Source organism: Festucalex cinctus, chromosome 14 (genome assembly GCF_051991245.1).
Source record: "Festucalex cinctus isolate MCC-2025b chromosome 14, RoL_Fcin_1.0, whole genome shotgun sequence".
Taxonomy (NCBI): domain Eukaryota; kingdom Metazoa; phylum Chordata; class Actinopteri; order Syngnathiformes; family Syngnathidae; genus Festucalex; species Festucalex cinctus.
In genome coordinates, this window is record NC_135424.1 from 5,713,509 (window position 1) to 5,732,889 (window position 19,381).

Genomic DNA, 19,381 nt, shown 5'->3' on the forward strand with positions numbered 1-19,381 from the left:
TCGTTTCAGTTCAGGTTATTTCGCATTCCGCCACCTGGATGCACCCTGGTTATTTGTTTACAAACATTTTGATATTCTCTAATGCAACGAAATGAGAGCCAACCCAAGGGCGGGATCCAAAAATCATTGGCCAAGCTAACTTGAAAGCGTCTCTGGATCTTTGCCTCTGTGTTATTGTGGAAGTGCTCAAAATATGTACCGTATTTTCCGCATTATAAGGCAATGAATGACATATTTAAAAACTTTTTCCATATATAAGGTGCTACAGTAGAGGCTGGGGTTACGTTATGCATCCATTAGATGGTGCTGCGCTAAAGGGAATGTCAACAAAACAGTCAGTCAAACTTTATGAATAGATTCCAAACCAGCTTTCTGACAACTCCATTCACTCCCAAAATGACTAAACAGCTGTTTTATTATTTTTTTCTGAGGTAAAGTATTAGTATTAGCTAGCGATCCAAGATGGCGGGATCTTCGGCGCATGCGCGTCACAGATCGTACAGGGTCACCGAATAGCGACTGGATTATAAGGCGCAGGGTCAGCTTTTGAAAAAATTGAAGGCTTTTAGGTGCGCCTTATAGTGCGGAAAATACGGTAACTAAATCGTTTATTTACCGTCTGCCTATCGTATGAATTGAAAAGCGAGTATCTCCAGCGATGTCGAAATGCACATCAGCATCTACATCTGCACTTTCTAGCACAGGCAGCTTCTTTTTTTTTTGTTTTGTTTTTTTGGGATACCGCTCTCATGTGGGATATCATTCGATCATGCGCGTGTAACCTAATAATGCAACTGGTAACTATACAGAAAATCCACACACACAAAAAAAATTTGAACGGGCATATTTGTGCAAAGTCGCGCACAACTCCGTCATTGTGTTGACAGCTGTGTCATGCCTCCGCCAGCCTACCCAAGTCTTAATGGCACGTCAAATTCAGTTACGGCGGCGCGTCTGCCTACGCTGACTGACACGCCGGCTCGTAAATCAATCCACTTAAAAGGAGCGCTCCCATTAAGTCCCGCCGGAGACAACTTTGCCATCAGTCCTCCGGTGCCTCAGCCTACCGGGAATCACCTCAGACAGGTGCCTACTGCAAAGCATGCAACGCAGCACATTACAAGCCGGCGCCGGCGCATAATGAGCGACTTCTTTCAAAGCCGCTTCAGATGGAAGTGTTAATAATCCATGTGTGGTTTAATTATAAATCACTTGTCCGACTCCTCCTGAGTCACTGCAACATCAGCAGCCTTTTGTCGGACCACGCTTTGGACACGCCCGTCAGCATCCTTGAGAAACATGGAGGAGTTTTGCCCTTTCTGACAGTCTAATTGTGTTGGGCGCTTAAACCTCTTAACCAAAGTAACTGATTTTTAAAATGTGAGATCCCACACGTGAAAAAAAAATAAAAATAAAAAATTGGCATGTCAGTTCTTACTGGTCTTCGAGTGTGGAGTAGATCAACAGAAAACAATCTCTCATTCCTCGCTTGAAGCAAAAGATTTTTTATTTTTTTTGAGAGCTCAGAATTGTTCATTCGGTGGTCTTACCGATTCAACGTCTTATCATCATTTTTTTTTTTTTTTTTACGTGTATGTGTGCGTTTGTGTGCGTGCGCTTGCGTGCGTGTGTGCGCGTGCAAATACGTGTAAATTTATACTCATTAATTCACCTAAGACCTCATAAAACTCTCATTATCCTTCACCATAACCAGATACTTCAGAGTCTCGCCTGAGTCGTGAGGTTCAAACGGTCAGGAGACCAGAGAAAAGGTCAAAGAAAAGAAAGATAAATCAAAGTGAAATCCAGCACCGACCAAACACTTCCTGCCTTCCCCATGGTTACAAAATCAAAGTCTTACGCCAACCCCGGAAGCCTCTAAATTCCAACAAATTAAAGAGATCTCAAGAGACCAGAGGAAAAACTAAAGGGAGGAAGGAGGGAAGGATCGATGAGGCAGAGTGAGATCCACAGAAACCAGTAGCAAAAGATTTCTGATGCCATTGACACCATTGATGAGGTTATGCTACAGCGAACGTGGCAAGAACTCAAGTACCATCTTGATGTTCTTCGTGCAACTAATGGAGCCCAAATAAAGAGGTGTATTAAATGAGGTTAAAAAATATATATATACATAATTAACTTAACTGCCGTTGTAATAAATGCTTCAAATTGTAAAGAGAGCCTGTATAACAATCGACCTTTGCTGACTAACCCGATTGTCGGTACACGTGTGCCACACTTAACTCATTCGCTGCCATTGACGTCTATAAACGTCAACGATCCATTTTAACAGTGAATTAGTATGAAGAGGGGGAACAGAAGTTTTAAGCCGCCGTGATTTACCACAAGCACCCCGAGGATTCCGTACATATTTATACTGGGAAATGATTCATGTGGCAAAAGAGCGCATGACAACGACACAAGGAGCAGAAATGTAGGCCAAAGCAGTTGACGCACATCATTAATCCCAAACGAGGGGACTCGCAGCAATAAATATTTCATAGGGCAGGTGAATATTCATTGAACATGTTGAAACCGTCATAACAAACGTGCGCTCACCTGTACTCCTCCTGCGTAAAGATGGGAATACGCGAAGGCTGAAGGACGGTGATCTCCACCAAGGTGCTATTCGTCTTCACAGGCTCGCCGTCGTCAAAGGCGATGACAAACAACTGCACGCACACACAGACAGCAGCCAGATATTACACGTTGTTTACAACACCCGCCATAATTCATTTTACAAGCACAAAGGAGGAGGAAGAGAGAGAAAGGGAACATTTTTGTCGCAACGTGTTGTCCGAGATATCGTGATTAGAACTAAATGTCCTAGAACACCTGCTTCTCTCTTTAAAACAAAGATATATATTAACTCATTGACTGCCATTGGCGGAAAAAGACGTCAAATAATGCATTTTTGCTGGGCTGGCAGTGAATGTTTTAAACACAATGTGCCAATATATTTTGTGATTATATTGCAGCATCCTTTTTCCCTTTTTCTTTTTTTAAGGCAAATTTTGCTTAAAAATCCGTCAATTTTGGTTACATCTCATCTTAACTCATTGACTGCCATTGACGGAAAAAGACGTCAAATAATGCATTTTTTCTGGGCTGGCAGTGAATGTTTTAAACACAATGTGCCAATATATTTTGTGATTATATTGCAGCATCCTTTTTTCCCTTTTTCTTTTTTTAAGGCAAATTTTGCTTAAAAATCCGTCAATTTTGGTTACATCTCATCTTAACTCATTGACTGCCATTGACGGAAAAAGACGTCAAATAATGCATTTTTGCTGGGCTGGCAGTGAATGTTTTAAACACAATGTGCCAATATATTTTGTGATTATATTGCAGCATCCTTTTTTCCCTTTTTCTTTTTTTAAGGCAATTTTGCTTAAAAATCCGTCAATTTTGGTTACATCTCATCTTAACTCATTGACTGCCATTGACGGAAAAATACGTCAAATAATGCATTTTTGCTGGGCTGGCAGTGAATGTGTTAAAAAAACAAAAACAAATGAACAGAACGGATCACCTTGAGATGATGGCTTTATATAACAAGCAGCGAGTGTTCAATCACTGCTTTTAGAGGTTGCAGAAAAAAAAAAATTGTCATCCAGTAAACAAGATATCACCGTTTATAAAAATGGTGCCCATCAGATCATCACGACGAAGCAGTGACGTGCAATGGGGTTCATAGCCACATTTACAAATTTAACAACAGAGGGGTATATTCACTAAAGGTTTGCGGCGCCTTTGCGCGGCGCTAACCGGTAAAAATGGAGCAAGCCGGGAACGCCGAATTTACTAAACACGCGCAGATGGGGAAATCCATCACTAAATGCTCTGCCAAACAGATTGCGCAACGGTGCGGCGGTGTTATTTGTGCATATGTGAATTAGGTAATTTGCATACATTACACGCAAAATATGCCCACCCTGATGCAAATGAGACTCATTGACATGCAGCGTCTAATTCACTAACGCCAGCGCTAATAGCAAGACCTCGTTTGCGTGACGCAAATAACGTTTTTGGAAAGCATGTATTAACCTGACGCAACCTAGATCCCGGGATCATGACTGCAGTGCATGCCATTAGAGAGAGATTAAAGTCTCTTCTTTTATCAGGTAAAAAAGTATATTCCTATCTGTTTCCGCTGTGCAGCAATTAGCAATAGAACATAGCTAAGTTTCATCGTTTTTCACAATTCTTATTAGAAATGTGGGGAAATCAGCTTGTTTTAACATGGCCTGGTTGATCTCTTATACTCTGCTGCCACTCAACCATTTTCTGCAGTAGTGAGACTGCATCAAAGCCAACAACAACAAAAAACGTATAAATACGTCTTTGGGACACTTAAAACATAAAATATGACATATTTATACGTTTTTGGGAGCTAATGAGTTAATTAGATCCGATTGATGGTCACATTTTGAGACTGTTTTGTAACCCTAGATATATTCTTCCATGCATAGCTTTCAATCGGAGCCAAGTTTAAGACTGCAACTCTCTCGGAGAGTATTGGCTCGTAAAATGGCCGCCTGCAAGACCGCTGGCAGTCCTCAAGAAACCCTACCTTTGGATATTTTTGATCAATTTATGCCCATTTAATAACACAATGGCATCACTTCCTCTGTCTGTCTCCATCAGTCAAGCAATCCATCCAACTATCCACCCATATATGCTAACATCTTCTCACCGTAAAGGTAAGGCTGGGGTCCTCATTGAGGTTGACCTTGGTGACAATCCTTCCGCTCACTTCCTCGACATCAAAGATGCTCCCGCTGTACGGCGACTTGTCCTGGTCCACTCTGTAGCGCACAAAACTGGCCGGAGTGCCCTGCAAAGGAACAAGGAGGAGGAGGACAAAATAATAAATGAGATTAATTGTAGTTCACAAAATGATGGCGGGGGACCTCAAAACAAAGGAACTTTTCGACTATACAACACAGATCCGAGCAAAAATTGGATCTTCAGAAATGTAAATAAGGGGAAAAAGGTGGTCCTTCTTTATTGTTGTACAGTGGAACCTGTCGTTCAATTCATTCTAACACAGAATTTGACCAAAATTCAGAGGTGGAACCACTGTAAGAAAGGAGCTACACATCCTGGCTGCTCAGTTCAAAATGGTAATGGATTATTGGATTAGTTCCATATTTTCTTTGAAAAACTTTCCTTGAATATTATTTAAAAAAAACAAAAAACGAATGATCAATTTTGTTATGATTTCTCCATCTCATTGCTCTTATTAATCAGCATTTGATTGCACTAGCATAAATCACGTTATTTATGAATTCAGATGTCTTGAGTTCAATTTTATTGAAAAAGGGGAAAAGCTTCTTTATTAAACTCATGCCTACAGTCTGCAGAATAAATCACTTGCATTAATAATTAGTAGGCGCCGGACGTTAACGGTGATACTTGGATTTAGATTAAATACACTTCCTGATTGCGGATCATCTTAATAGATTTTTCTTGCAACACTTTCTTCCCTAAGGACACAGCTGATTTTTTAATAATCTTTTTTTTTCTCACCCTCTCTTTCGCCCAAGATGGACTGTTGCCTCGGGGATTGGCCAGTCTGGAGGCCACAGCGACAAGAGATAAAACCACAAGCATGAACATGTCACCAAAGGGGCTTTTCCTCACACACATTTGTCTTTAACACATTCACTGCCAGCCCAGCAAAAAAATGCATTTGACGTCTTTTTCCGTCAATGGCAGTCAATGACTTAAGATGAGATATAACCAAAATTGATGGATTTTTAAGCAACATTTGCCTTAAAAAAAAAAAAATGAAAAAAGGAGGCTGCAATATAATCACAAAATATATTGGCACATTGTGTTTAACACATTCACTGCCAGCCCAGCAAAAATGCATTATTTGACGTCTTTTTCCGTCAATGGCAGTCAATGAGTTAAGGGGTTGGGAAACCTTCTCAGGGAATTCCCTGGGGGGGGATTTGCAGGACGATGGAAAAGATGTCAGAGTGGATCAACAATAAAACTCAAGAATAATGTTTGCGCCGTATCGTAGAACCGCCGTAATGGGAGCCGCTCCGGTCAGTAAACATTATACACTCATAATTATACCAGCCTGAGCAATCTCATCAGCTCACAATTTTATTGTTTGCCTTTTGATGAAATGTATGGCTGTGCTATCATAATTGTTCTAATATTGTACGGGGGATTATCAACTCAAGGTCACCTTAAAAAGAAGTGAAAAAGAAAACGTGCAAGATAAAATATGCAATATAATATTAAAACTAGCTGCATTACTGCAAATATAATTGTCATGTGTCATAAGAGTAGCACAATTATCGTGAAAATGCTATAGATGCCCGACAATGTGGCTAAATATTCATAGAAACATCATGCTTTTGAATTACTGAATAATTTACAGTAAAATTTAGTTTTAAATCTACTTGTGCGGGAAATTGATAGAAAATAGCTCAAGATTTTACCTTAGTATCCATGTACCATTTAGACTTATTTGCTAAAGTGCTCACCTCAGTATAGTCAAAAGCATAATTGTTTATTATTTCCATTACATTACATTTATTCACTTAACCTTTAGAGCTAATACTGCTTTTTAAAAAAAGGTATTTTAAAAGGCCATATATTTAGCTAATGACAAATATCCATCCATCAATCTGTGATGAGATTAGCGCTACTAGCAAGATACTACGACAGAAGCTGGAAAGTGTGGCTTAATGTGCCAGGCAAACATCATGTACGTTGAATTAACATTACTGAAGTTATAATCTAAGTGAGTTTGGTGTCTCTTTTTTTTAGTGTGTGTGGTATTCAAAGCCCCGCAAACAATGGAAATCATTAGCTTAAGATGGTTAGTTAGCGCACATGAAAGAGGCAAGCTAGGATCACAGTAGCCTGGTCAGATCATTTAAAAATGTAAATTAACGCTTACAATACTGTACAATTTTCCAATTATGGTACAGCTACAGTGTAAAAACTAACTTTTATAAACAATATACTGTATTGAATAGTTTAGAAAGACCAGCTCAACAAGCTGGAATGAGATTAGCGCAACTAGATTGACAATGCTCCAGAAGCCTGATGATGTGTCTGAAAACATAGTGCCAGATGAATTAATTGTTTATTTACGATAAAAGTGAGTGATCCAGGTAGTTTTATGTCTTTGGTAATCGAAACACCAAATAGTAGGAATCATTATCTTAAGCTAGCTAGTTAGCTGATACGACACCGGCGAGCTAACATCACTGTAGCAGAGTCAGTCAGTTTGCTGGCCTTCTGAACATATTTGTTATATTTTTACATTACAATCATTCTATTTTCATGATACAAAAGGCCATTTTTTTTCCACAGCTACTACCAGTTAAAAAAAAACGTATTTTATGAGCCATATATTTAGCTGTTTACAAAGATCCATCCGTCATTTTTACAGAGGTTGTAGATGTGTCAATGTAGCAGCAGTCAATAACGTCAAACGAGTCCAGATGTCTCTCGGATTAAAAAAAATAAAAAATCTCATCACTCAGCAGATTGGTCGCTCACTGACACCCTTTATCAATCACTCATAAAACCTTCCCATCTTGGTTTCCTGTTGGGATAATCAGTGCTTATTTACACCTGATTTGATGCCTGATTCTTGCTTGTCACCAAAAATTATCGAAATACATTTCCCAACCACATGATGCTTTACATGCAGTGGGGGAGAGATACATTTTTCACATGTGTAATGCAATAATGTTCTACCACCCATTTTTTTTTATGATTCACATTGCCAGAGTGAACACATTATGCCATTACCATTGCGAAAATAAAAGTCATAGCTGCTCAGTACTTCCTAAAAAGCATCTGCATCTGTGATGGCTTCGCATCTACAGTAATTGAGGGAGAGAAATGAAATGCAAAGTGCAAAATAATCAAGTTTACTTCCAGCGCATTACATCTTATTTAACATGCATTTCAAAACACTCTGAAAAGTTGGGCGGTTCTCGAACAAATGGCAGGGGTACATTTTCTGCTGCAATGTTCTCAACCCACCAGCCATAAATAACAGACCTTTCAAACCCGGCTATGAGGAATCATGCATTCATGGAGCATTTGTCACCATGGTAATCTCATTCAGAGTGATGGGCCACTAGATGAAAACACAGTCCACTTTTAGACATCAAGAAGCATCACTTCTCCCGAGGTGGAAGCTGGATAGATATTTGTCTACCCGCAAATCTAACGGGGATGGTCCGAACCGTGAGGAACTTTTGACAGAGACGTAGTACGCTGTCTGGCTGTGATACATATTGTATTAGCCTTTGACGGGCACTCTGTCAATAAAATGCTTTGAGCCCCGGGTCAATAAGAGATTGGGTTAGTCCACTCCTGTTAGGAAATCGAATTGTTGTGTCAGTCAAAGCCCTGCGCTGCGTCACAGCCTCATCCGTTCGCGTATGCTGACCACGTAGACGCGCTCGGGGTGGGTTGTGTTCTCATATCGCAGGACGGTTTTGAAAAGGTTTTTGTACAGTGGTACGCCTTGGGCAGAGTCAAGTGGAAAGGGGATTAAAATTTAAGGTGAAGCCTGAGTAGTCAGTTGAATTCCTCAAAAATCGGCTCCAAGGCGAGAAATGACCATGCGAGTAACTTGAAATCATCTGAAATCATCGTTCCTCACTGAAATGAATGAAAATGCCGTTAATCTGTTCCAACTTCCCCCCAAAAAAAGAGACAAATAGAACTCTATAATATGTTGACATGATTAAAAATGTTAACTCACTCATTCAATCTAATGCATATTTTGTTGGCCACTAGGGGCAGTATACAGGCCAATTCATACTTCACGACTTGCTGCCTGGATAAAGCAGCCAATCATATTGCAGCTACACTGTTTCTATATCCATTGTTTACAGGATTAGAGATGCAAACCATTACCCAAATTAGCATTAGGCTTAAAACTACCAGGTTAAACGCTAAACTATGTGGTTGTTTTAAACAACTTTGCCTCCTGCTAGCTTAATGCTAAGACATAAGGCAAATTGCCATAACCATGCTAACAGATACCATCAATAGTCACAGTGTTAAATCTATTCAATGATTCCATCCATCCATTTTCTTGACCGCTTATTCCTCACAAGGGTCGCGGGGGGTGCTGGAGCCTATCTCAGCTGGCTTTGGGCAGTAGGCGGGATACACCCTGAACTGGTTGCCAGCCAATCGCAGATCTATTTAATGATTTGAACACAAACAGTGCATCAACACATGTAAACAAACAGTATAGAAATACTCACAGGCTTATTTTTGTTATCATTTGTTAAAAACAAAAAACATTATGGCAGTTTATGAAGTCACTTAGAGTACTTGTGAAAGTCTTCTTCGTTTGTGTCTGTGTTATAAAATAGAGTGCTATGTTTGTTTTTGTTTTTTTTTAAATGACAATTTTGTCAGATTTTTTTTGTGGAGGCTGAAAGGGATTAATGGCATCTTCACTCATTTCAATGGGGACCGGGCATAATGAGGCACCACTATATTTATATACAAGCCACCAAAAAGGTCAGTTTTACATTTTTGTTTCATTTTCAGTGACCTTAATAAGGACAAAGGCTATAAAAAAAAATGAATGAGTAAACAGAACGCTATCATCAGTGTCAATTCTTGCTCACTCTGACCTTTGATTGACAGGTGAAATGGTCTGAGTCAGCTTGGAAAGTCTCCAGCTCCCGCCAGACACCGATCGCAATAAGCCGCATAGAAAATGGATGGCTGGATGGAGCATCAAGGCTCAGGCTGTCTTAACAACTTGGAAAAAAAAAAAAATCAAAGTTGCTACAGTGGCTGAGAGAGTCAGTGATTATGAGAGGTACTCTACCACCCTCAGCTGGGACTGCCCCGGTGTCAAGGTGCAAAGCCAACTCTGCGAGAACCCCCAAACATGAAGGAGCTGCTGATAATAAAAGGAAGTGGAAGCCGGGGCTCCCCAGACTGGTGGAAGCTGTGAGGGCAAGCACAACGAGGTCAGTGAGTGTTTTGAACCTGAAATTGAAAAAAGTGTTTAACGCATTCACTGCCAGCCCAGCAAAAATGCATTGCATCATTTGACGTCTTTTTCCGTCAAACGCAGTGAATGAGTTAAGAGAAGATGGAGTAAAAAAAACAAAAAACAAAAAAAAACGACCTTGTCTCCAAGAACAACTATGAGTCACAAGTATGAAGGAAGTGTCAAATAAAAGGTTAGTTAGCAAAAGTTTTTTTTTTTTGCCTGCATTGTGTCGCTTGTGCTTCGTGACTGATGGATTCCAGAAGAAAATAGACCAAAGTCATTACTGCTCCACTCCCAGGAGAAACTCCACAGATACCACAATGTGAAGCGAAAAATCCCCCGTATATTTCCTCAAGTATGACACTGTCAGAGGCTAAAGCCCGGTGAGTCTTGCAAGTCAAAGCCTGGCAAGTCGAGGCGGCGAGGGGGAGCGGAAACGCGTACGCGCACGGGTGTACACAAATGAAAGCGTGCGGCAACTTTCAAGTGCGCCGCATGAAACAAGCGAACAAATGGAAACGTCTGATGTTCAAAGAGCGACGCGTCGTCAGGGAGCGAGACCTCGCCGAGCCGTTCTTTCATACGGCTTCATTAAAAAAATAAAAATAAAAAAAAAGTGCACGCGGGTTGCTGGCTTTGTTCCACATTGTATAGACGGAACACTTTAATTAGAAACGTAGCGAGACTTGTGCAGTTGCCGTCGACGAGCACAACGTATCCCGCTGGTCACTATTCAAACATCTGCCCATGCATTTTCTATAGCCCTCCAGCACTTTTCTGGAAAGTTTTCGGTAAATTGGTTGCTGGGGAATGCGGGAAATATTACAAACTTTCCATAGAGCGTTCGCTGGGAATTTAATGGTATCATATTCAAGAAAAAAAAAAAAAAGTTGACATCCATGCAAAGTGCAATTAACTCTTTTACTGCCAGACGGCGACAGAGGCTTTGATCATTGATGAAAAAAGATACAATGCTTCCATCTGCTGGCCATAGTGTAGAGTGTTTTAGATTCCACAACCCATTGACCAGGCAGTGCTGCACTTAGACGTTGCACTGAGAATGATTTTTTCTTTTTTTTTAATTCTTGACGTTATTTAACGTTTATGGCAATATACGTCGTGATTTTACTGATCGTTATTAAACGTTTTTGGTGGTCAAAGAGTTAAAGGCAGGACATTTCAACAGATTGATTTGTAGTCAATCACTGCCAGCCCATTAAAAATGACCTTTGACATCTATCTCCGTCAATGGCAGTGAATGAGTTTAAGTTTGATCAAGTTTTATTTATATTATTTTATTGAACAATCTTTCATTACAGTAACAAATTGTAACTGTTAAGTTACATGTTAAGTTAAATGTCTGGTGTTCCACCAAAAAAATAAAAATAAAAAATAAAATTTTGTCACATTTGTTCAAACTGTCAGTGTAAATCTTACAATTAGAAATTCTGTGATGGGAAAAAAAAAAATCTCTCACTGACCCAACTATGTATGTTCCCTCACTTTTTCGTAGGTGTCATGTTCCACGACCACCCATATGTGAATTTTCGCAAAGTAGAGGACATTTTTTTTTTTTTTTTAGTTTTTGAGGGCGAGTTACACTCCTACTGAGCCATATTGAAGCCACAACACAGTTCCCACCCTTTTAAACACCTACTATGTGTGTTGTAAATTTATAAGTAGTGTTGTTCCGCTACTGTTTTTTGGCCCCCGATACCGATTCCGATACCCAGCTTTGCAGTATCGGCCGATACCGATACCATACCGATACCTAAGTTTTTTTTCCCTCAACATGAAAAAGCTGTCCTGCCATTGGTTCAGAGCATTCAAGGGCCAATAGGATATCTTAGATCGACATGCAGTTAGCATATCAGTGAATAATCAGTGCTGCATCCAAAATCCTATATTAGCTTTGGAATTAATGGTATCGGCATGTTACTTGTGAGTAGTCACCGATACCGATACCACCGTTTTAATGCTTATCGGTGCCTCTGCCGATACCAGTATCGGTATCGGAACAACACCTCCATAGCATTGAGTGCTGAAAGCTTATTTTATGTATCGTAACATAATTGTAAAGGAAAGTATGACTTGTCTTTTACATTTGTACTTACTCGATCTGTAATAACTTCAAAACTGAAGCAAAACAACGCCATTTTGGGTCCAATGTACCCCCGATGGCTTACAAAAAATGTACTCACCGGTGGGTCCTGGTCGTCAGCAAACACAGTCGTGATGACTGTCCCCTTCTCAGCGTTGGGCGCCACCATGCCTTTGTACAGGGGCTGGCTGAAGACGGGGGAGAAGTCGTTCATATCCTGTAAACACGGGCAGGCAGACATAAATGAAGATGGCTACAAGTATCCTTCGTGACAGTGGGGAAAAAAAATGGGCGAAAACATGATCACTAGTCCACGTTAGTACAACTTGGTCAACGTTACGCTGCTTTATCGAGATGCAGCGATCACGATTTCCTCATCCACAGGGCATGAAATAACAAGCTACGTGTTAATAATGCACAACAGGTCAGCGTTCAAGTTTGGCCGTGTATTCTAATGCCGTCTTGATAACCTTGCAATCACATGAGAATGAAATAATGAGAAAAAAAAAATACTCCGAGTTGATATTCCTTTCTAATTATTATTTTGCAATTGTTGTGACAGAGTATGAAGGATTTATAAACACGTCATCCAGGAGAAAACTACCATCTATTTTTTTTGTGTGTGTGATGATCACCACTCCGGATCAAAGAAGTTTGTTCTGACGTGTCGGACACGCAGGACAATCTGCACTGCAGCACGTCCCCCGAATGAGACAACAACAAAACAATACGAGAGGAAATCACACGCTGGATACTTCAAATAGCTCTCTGGGGATATTTACACGAGAAGCCGAATGGGCTCCAGCGTGAGTCCGCGGCTGCCATTTTCCAAACAGCCGAGCGTGATTTGATATCGGCAGGGCGCGCGGACTGATCGGCTTTTGCCAATCGAACGCAAACGCTGACTCTTATCGGAGGACAAACTCCACGCGGTAGGTTGCCGTGTGGCGCCTGATAAGCTCCCGTCCACGCGAAATTGAGCAATGATATTGATCTCGCAAAAGCTTGCGCAACTTCAGTTGCTCCATCCTAATCACGCAACTATGAGAAAAAAAATCTTTTCATCAAAGATTTTCTATCTATATTTCATATAAGAAGATGGGCCCACTGTACATTCTGAAGGAAAAATGTTCCTAGCTTAAATACTTGCATTGTGCATTTGATTCTGAGAAAAATTCACTGGAATTGGAAAAAAAAAAAAAAGAAAAAAAAATCGCCATTTTGTGGTAGTATTTTCCCTGTTAACTCATTCACTCCCAGCCATTTTCACAGATGCAATCCCGTTCGCTCCCGGCTGTTTTACTGAATTTTGACTGATTTGGCAAGGCCCACAGAATATTGTGTTCAATTGCTATAAAAAGCATGGAATCTACCAAAAGAAAGATTAAAGTCTCTTCTTTCATCAGGAAAAAAAAGTATGTTTCTATCTGTTTCCGTTTTGCAGCAATTAGCATTAGAAGAGAGCTAAGTTTCATCAGTTTTCAAAAATCTATTAGTAATTTTGCTTTTTTTTGTAGATGGCCCTGGTTGATCTCCTTTGCTCTGCTGCCACCTACTGGCTGTTTGTGTAATAACTACCATTTCCGCAACCGTTCTTTGCAGTTGAGAGGCTGCATCAAAGCCTTCTGTATGCTCTATCATAAAAACCAAAAAAAAACAAAAAAAAAACAAACATATAAATACGTCTTTGGGACACTTAAAACATAAAAAACGTATTTACACGTTATTGGGAGCAAATGAGTTAACATACTCAACAATGGGAAACTCTCCTCTGAACTATTTCTACTAGCGGTGTAACAAAACAAATTGTTTGAATTGGAAAATCATATGTATGAAAAATGAAATTCATGATTTTATGTTTTAAAAGAAGTGTATTATATTTTAGTTATAGACATGTTTATTTATTTATTTTTTATTTTTTTAATAACCGATACAGATTATTAGTAGTCAAGGAGGCCGATAACCGATATTTCAAGCAGATATTCATTTGCAGTAAAAGAGAAAATACTATTGTCAAAATTTTAAAAAATAATTTTGTTTATTAAAATTTTTCTTTGAAGGTTTGTGTTTTAATTTTAAATATATAAAGAATAGACAGCTTTCTTTAAAAATGATTTAAAAAAAAAAAAAAAAAAGGTTTCCAAAAATTGAACATAATTTCTTAATTTTAACAAAATTTTTCATTTTCAAAACTAAAAAGTGTTCCCACTGTCAGCACAATATTTTATAAAGTCAAGTTGAAATTCAATTTATTTTGGGTTTTTGTTCAAAATAGCTTTGCAGACAGTCAAAAATTGTCTGAGCATGTTCAAAATTTCATTGCAACAATTAAAAACCTAAAATTTGCTACATTCGCAAGCATTCACTACTCATTGAGATGCATGCCAGCTTTATCGGCCTTCAGATTTGTTAAAATAAATAAATAAATAAAATATCGGCACCCCAGGCCGATTATCGGTCTAACTCATTCCCTATTATACGTGATTTAGACCATATTTTGGTTATTATTGGTATTATTTTTATAGTGCATTTATGTGCAACACTAGATTTCAGCTGCATTTCTTTTTTTAAGTGTTCAATAAATAAAGTTAAGTTGAGTTGAGAGTTTCTCCACTTGACTCGCTTTGGGTTCTGCGGGTGAAATATATGACACCGCACTGAGAGCTTGCGGCGCGGATGAATGTCAGGGGGTTCTTACCGTGATCCGGACCGTGACGGTAGCCTGCCCCGGGGCCGTGACGCCTCCCTGGTCAACAGCTTCCACCTGGAAAGTGTACGAGGCTCCCGTTCCCACAGTTGCCAGATCCTCAAAGTCCAGAGTCTGCAGCACGGCCAATTCTCCCGTGATCGGGTTGAGGGAAAAGAGCCGACGGGCCGATTCCGACTTGATCCGGTAGGTGACGTTGGAGAAGAGGTCTGCATCCGTAGCCTGCGGAGAAGAGCGCGGCGGTGGGTGGGTGGGGATAAACCCCAAAAGAGTTAACAGCGCGAAAACATTAAAAGGTTGCAATTCTGCTTTGTTCCACTGGAGGCGATATTGCATCACCTTGGTATGAAAGAAATGTACTGTAGAGCGACTCCCTCAAGGGATGCGCAGCCAGTGTTACTCACTGATACGCTTGAGGGCTTTCTACACTCACAGAAGCTGAGTTACATTATATAACACCTCCACATGTTCTGCGGCACTGGGAATGCAGCACGGGATGAGGAGCTCATACTACCAGAGAAAAATTATTGGTGTTATCCGCTTCAACATACGTGGCCAATAAAGCTGATTCTTTGATTCTGATTCTGCAATCAGATCATGTGAAGAAGACTGCTAAGGACTAATATTGACATATTGTAAATAAAAGTGAATTCATTAGGCTGTTTTTTTTTTTTTTTGTAACTTAAATGTACCGTATTTTCCGTACTATAAGGCACACCTCATTAAAAGGCGCACCTTCAAAGTATGACATATTTTCAAACCTTTTCCATATATAAGGCACACCTTCAATGAATGACATGTTTTAAAACTTTTTTCCATATATAAGGCGCTACAGTTGAGGCTGGGTTTACGTTATGCATCCATTAGATGGTGCTGCGCTAAAGGGAATGTCAACAAAACAGTCAGATAGGTCAGTCATACTTTATTATTAGATTACAGACCAGCTTTCTGACAACTCCATTCACTCCCAAAATGAATAAACAGCTGTTTTATTATTTTCTCTGAGGTAAAGTATTAGTATTAGCTAGCGATCCAAGATGGCGGGATCTTCAGCGCATGCGCGTCACCAATCGTGCGGGGTCACCGATAGCGTCTTGACAGCGAGACCTGTTGCGGCTCAATATTGATCCATATATAAGGCGCACTGGATTATAAGGCGCATGGTTAACTTTTGAAAAAATTGAAGGCTTTTAGGTGCCCAATATTCTAATTTTCTGAGACGGTCCTGTATGTATATTTTGGAAAAATCTGTGGTCTAATTGCTTAAACAGAAATGTAACAACGCAGCTAATTTACATAATACCGCCCTCACACCAAGTTTTTGTGAGGCAACACACGGTCCATTTTTTTGTCATTAATCTCGTATTTTTCATTATTATTATTATTACACTTGTTACTCACTTTTTTTCTTCCTACTTGAGATTAGTAGTCACATCGAGCCAACTCCCAAGCTCCACCCACAGCCATCACAATAATGAAAGCTGTACTATATAGAAGCAGAAGGGTGAGCATAGACTCATTTGCATGCATTAGACAGGACCGCCCCTTAAATCATTATATTTCCTCTTTAAAAACAAAGGTAGCTGAAAGGTTAAAAAAAAAAAAAAAAAATGCTTTCATCCTCTGAGTATTTTGCCGAAAGCAGTTAAGACACCTGAGAGGGATCTTAAATTGTGAAAAGCAAATGCTTTAGAATTCTCCTTTGTCCGACGTGTGCCAGTGATTGTGTTGTGTACGTTTAGTGTGGCAAACAATTAAGCCTTCAAATGGTGAACGTTACACTTCGTTTGCATTCAGCTTTGTAGAAGAAAACAAACTTTCATGTGCAATAAATTTGAATAAAATCAATATTCAACAACATTATAGTGGCTTACAACAATATTGAATTAAATTCAGCCTAGTGCGCTCTCTGTATTTGAATGTTGGTCATGATGGTGGTCCTTGGAGAGTCAAAATATTTTTTGGGGGAGTAAGTACTTGGTATCTATAATCACATATAGAAGTAGAAAAGGGGTTCAAGTAAAAGACATCGTGTGTATCGCCGCGGTTACTTATTTGAATTGAGTGCATAAAAGACTCATGGATTATCCTATTGAGCTAAAATGACAGTGTGCACATTCATTGTTGATGCATCTACTGTATGTCTTAAATATGCAATTGTATATTTAAGACATACAGTAGATATGCAATTGCATATTTAAGACATACAGTAGATGCATCAACAATGAATGTGCACACTGTCATTTTAGCTCAATAGGATAATCCATGAGTCTTTTATGCACTCAATTCAAATAAGTATCGTCGGCGATACACCCAATCTAATTGCCTGATGATCACTCTGCGAGTGTCCACTCTCCGTTGAGGCAGATTAATGTCACGCTGCACGTGTCACTCACCTCACCCTTTGCCCTTCGCTTCCTTCTCCTCTTACTTCCCGCCGCTGCAAAAAAATTGTCGCTTACAATATGCCAGCTATTACTCATCCCTCCACTCGGTTTGCTCTGCATATCTGACGTTTCCTTTCGGCATGGCAAGGGGGGAGGGAATGTGCTGTGACATTTGACGGAGTTAAATCTAAAGACAGACTCCATTGGTTTTACATAAGCGTTTTGTAGCTATGCTTTTGTGGGATAAATGGGAACGCAACTTATTTACAAATGTTAAAAGTCAAAAATATGTTACATGCAGCTCCACTAGCCTCAATACGGTATTGTGTTTGTGGAATATGAATTAAGCAGCAAAATTCACCCGTTTTTATCCGTCTCACGGTGGTGGCCATTTTGCCACTTGCTGTCGACTGGATATGACATCACAGTGCTCATTTTGCAAACGTCACGTGACCAAACCCAGAAAACAGTGATTGATTTAAGAATGCAATGAATGGATTCAAGTTGGCTCACTTTTCATTTAAATGTTTTGTGGAGTTTTTTTTTTTTTTTTTTTTTTGGTCTGCCCAGATGATATAACATTGTGAAACATGATTGCAAGAAAACATATTTTAAATTATTTTATAAAAATGCAAAGAAAAAAGTTTGTAAACTTTTGACTGTTGCAATATACTGCACTATTTTTTTTCAACATTTTTTTTTCAAGTTTAATGTTACAGGATATAGAAGTTTGGACAGTCAATGAATGAATGATGAATGATGATTGGAATACCAATAAAATAAAAATGCATTTAAATCCAGGACCTACACTTTTGATAAATGTTTTTCAAACCATTTTTTAAATGTTTTTCAAAATCTCATTCTTGTACTGATATACATATATTTACAACACCGGACAACTTATTAGATTTTATAAAGTTTATATTACAATGATTTTTCACATTAGTCATAAAATATATTTGTTGTAATGTAACCAAATCTTTTTTTTTCTTTTTTTTTTTAAACAACTTTTTTTTTCCTAAAATTTGTGATTTTTATAGACCATTGCACATTTTTTTAAGTTGGAAAAAATATGCATATTAATAATCATGTGATTTTAAGGTAATAAATTAAAAAAAATAATCAGACAAGTTAACTTTTTCATTCCCAGCCATTTTCACAGAAGCAACCCCTTTTGCTCCTGTCTGTTTTACTGGATTTTGATTGACTTTGCGAGGTCCACAGAATGTTCTGTTCGATTGCTATAAAAACATATCCGTTTCCATTTTTCATCATTATTCACAAACCTGTTGAAAACACTGGCAAAAAGAGCTTGTTGCAAATGGCCCTGGCTGATCTCTTATACTCTTCTGCCACCTGCTTTTTTGCAATAACTACCATTGCTTTAAACAACCTCTTCATGTCCGAAGCTCTATCTTTATGCTTTAGCATTTAAAAAACAAACAAACAAACAAAAACAAAACAAAACGTATAACTATGTTCTTGGGAGTAAAGAACAAAGTATTGAAAAACGTATTTATACGTCTTTGGGTTTGAATGAGTAAAATGAAATTGATGTGAAATAATTTCCCACAGCAACTCTCACCCTAATATGCTGTGGACATCCTGTTTGAGAATCACTGACCTGAATCCAATTAAATTGGATTTAGCATGTTTCAACACAAGATGTTTTCATTCCATATTTTCAGTAGACACATTTTGAACACCCCTGCTCTAAACAGTCTGCATTGAAATTAAAAGCTGTCTTAAATCATGCAACAGTTGTTCCGAGCTCCCATGATGAATAATACATAAGCCAACGGAAGACAGGATGCAAACACACAAACGCGCACACTTACGCTGAGCGTTAAGATGACGGTTCCGACCGGGCTGTTCTCGGGCACGTTCGCCACGTACGTCTGCTGCGAGAACACCGGGCTGTTGTCGTCGATATCCGCCACCCGCACCGTGAGGGTCAAGGTGGTCCGCCGGGGGTCCACGGCCCCGTCGGAGGCTTCGATCAGCAGCTCGTAGCCGCCGATGAGCTCGCGATCCAGCGGCGCCCGCGTGTAGATGCTGCCGTTGGCGCCGATGACAAACAAGTCGGGGTGATTGACGACGCGGTAGCCCACTTGGCCGTTCGGCCCTGCGTCTGGATCTGTGGCCTGCGGGGAGAAAAAGACAGAAGG

At 39.5% G+C, this 19,381-nt stretch overlaps 1 protein-coding gene across 1 annotated transcript in view; it reads right to left on the bottom strand.

Annotated features, from left to right (window-relative positions):
* The window catches only part of LOC144001029 (protocadherin-15-like), a 255,906-nt gene that overhangs the window by 62,673 nt on the left and 173,852 nt on the right, over positions 1–19,381 (bottom strand). Inside the window, exons 21-25 of the mRNA XM_077494957.1 lie at positions 19,052–19,357; positions 14,818–15,048; positions 12,220–12,336; positions 4,700–4,840; positions 2,563–2,675 (exon numbers count right to left, since the gene is read on the bottom strand). Coding sequence (XP_077351083.1) covers positions 2,563–2,675; positions 4,700–4,840; positions 12,220–12,336; positions 14,818–15,048; positions 19,052–19,357 — 908 coding nt within the window. The remainder of the gene's footprint in view (positions 1–2,562; positions 2,676–4,699; positions 4,841–12,219; positions 12,337–14,817; positions 15,049–19,051; positions 19,358–19,381) is intronic.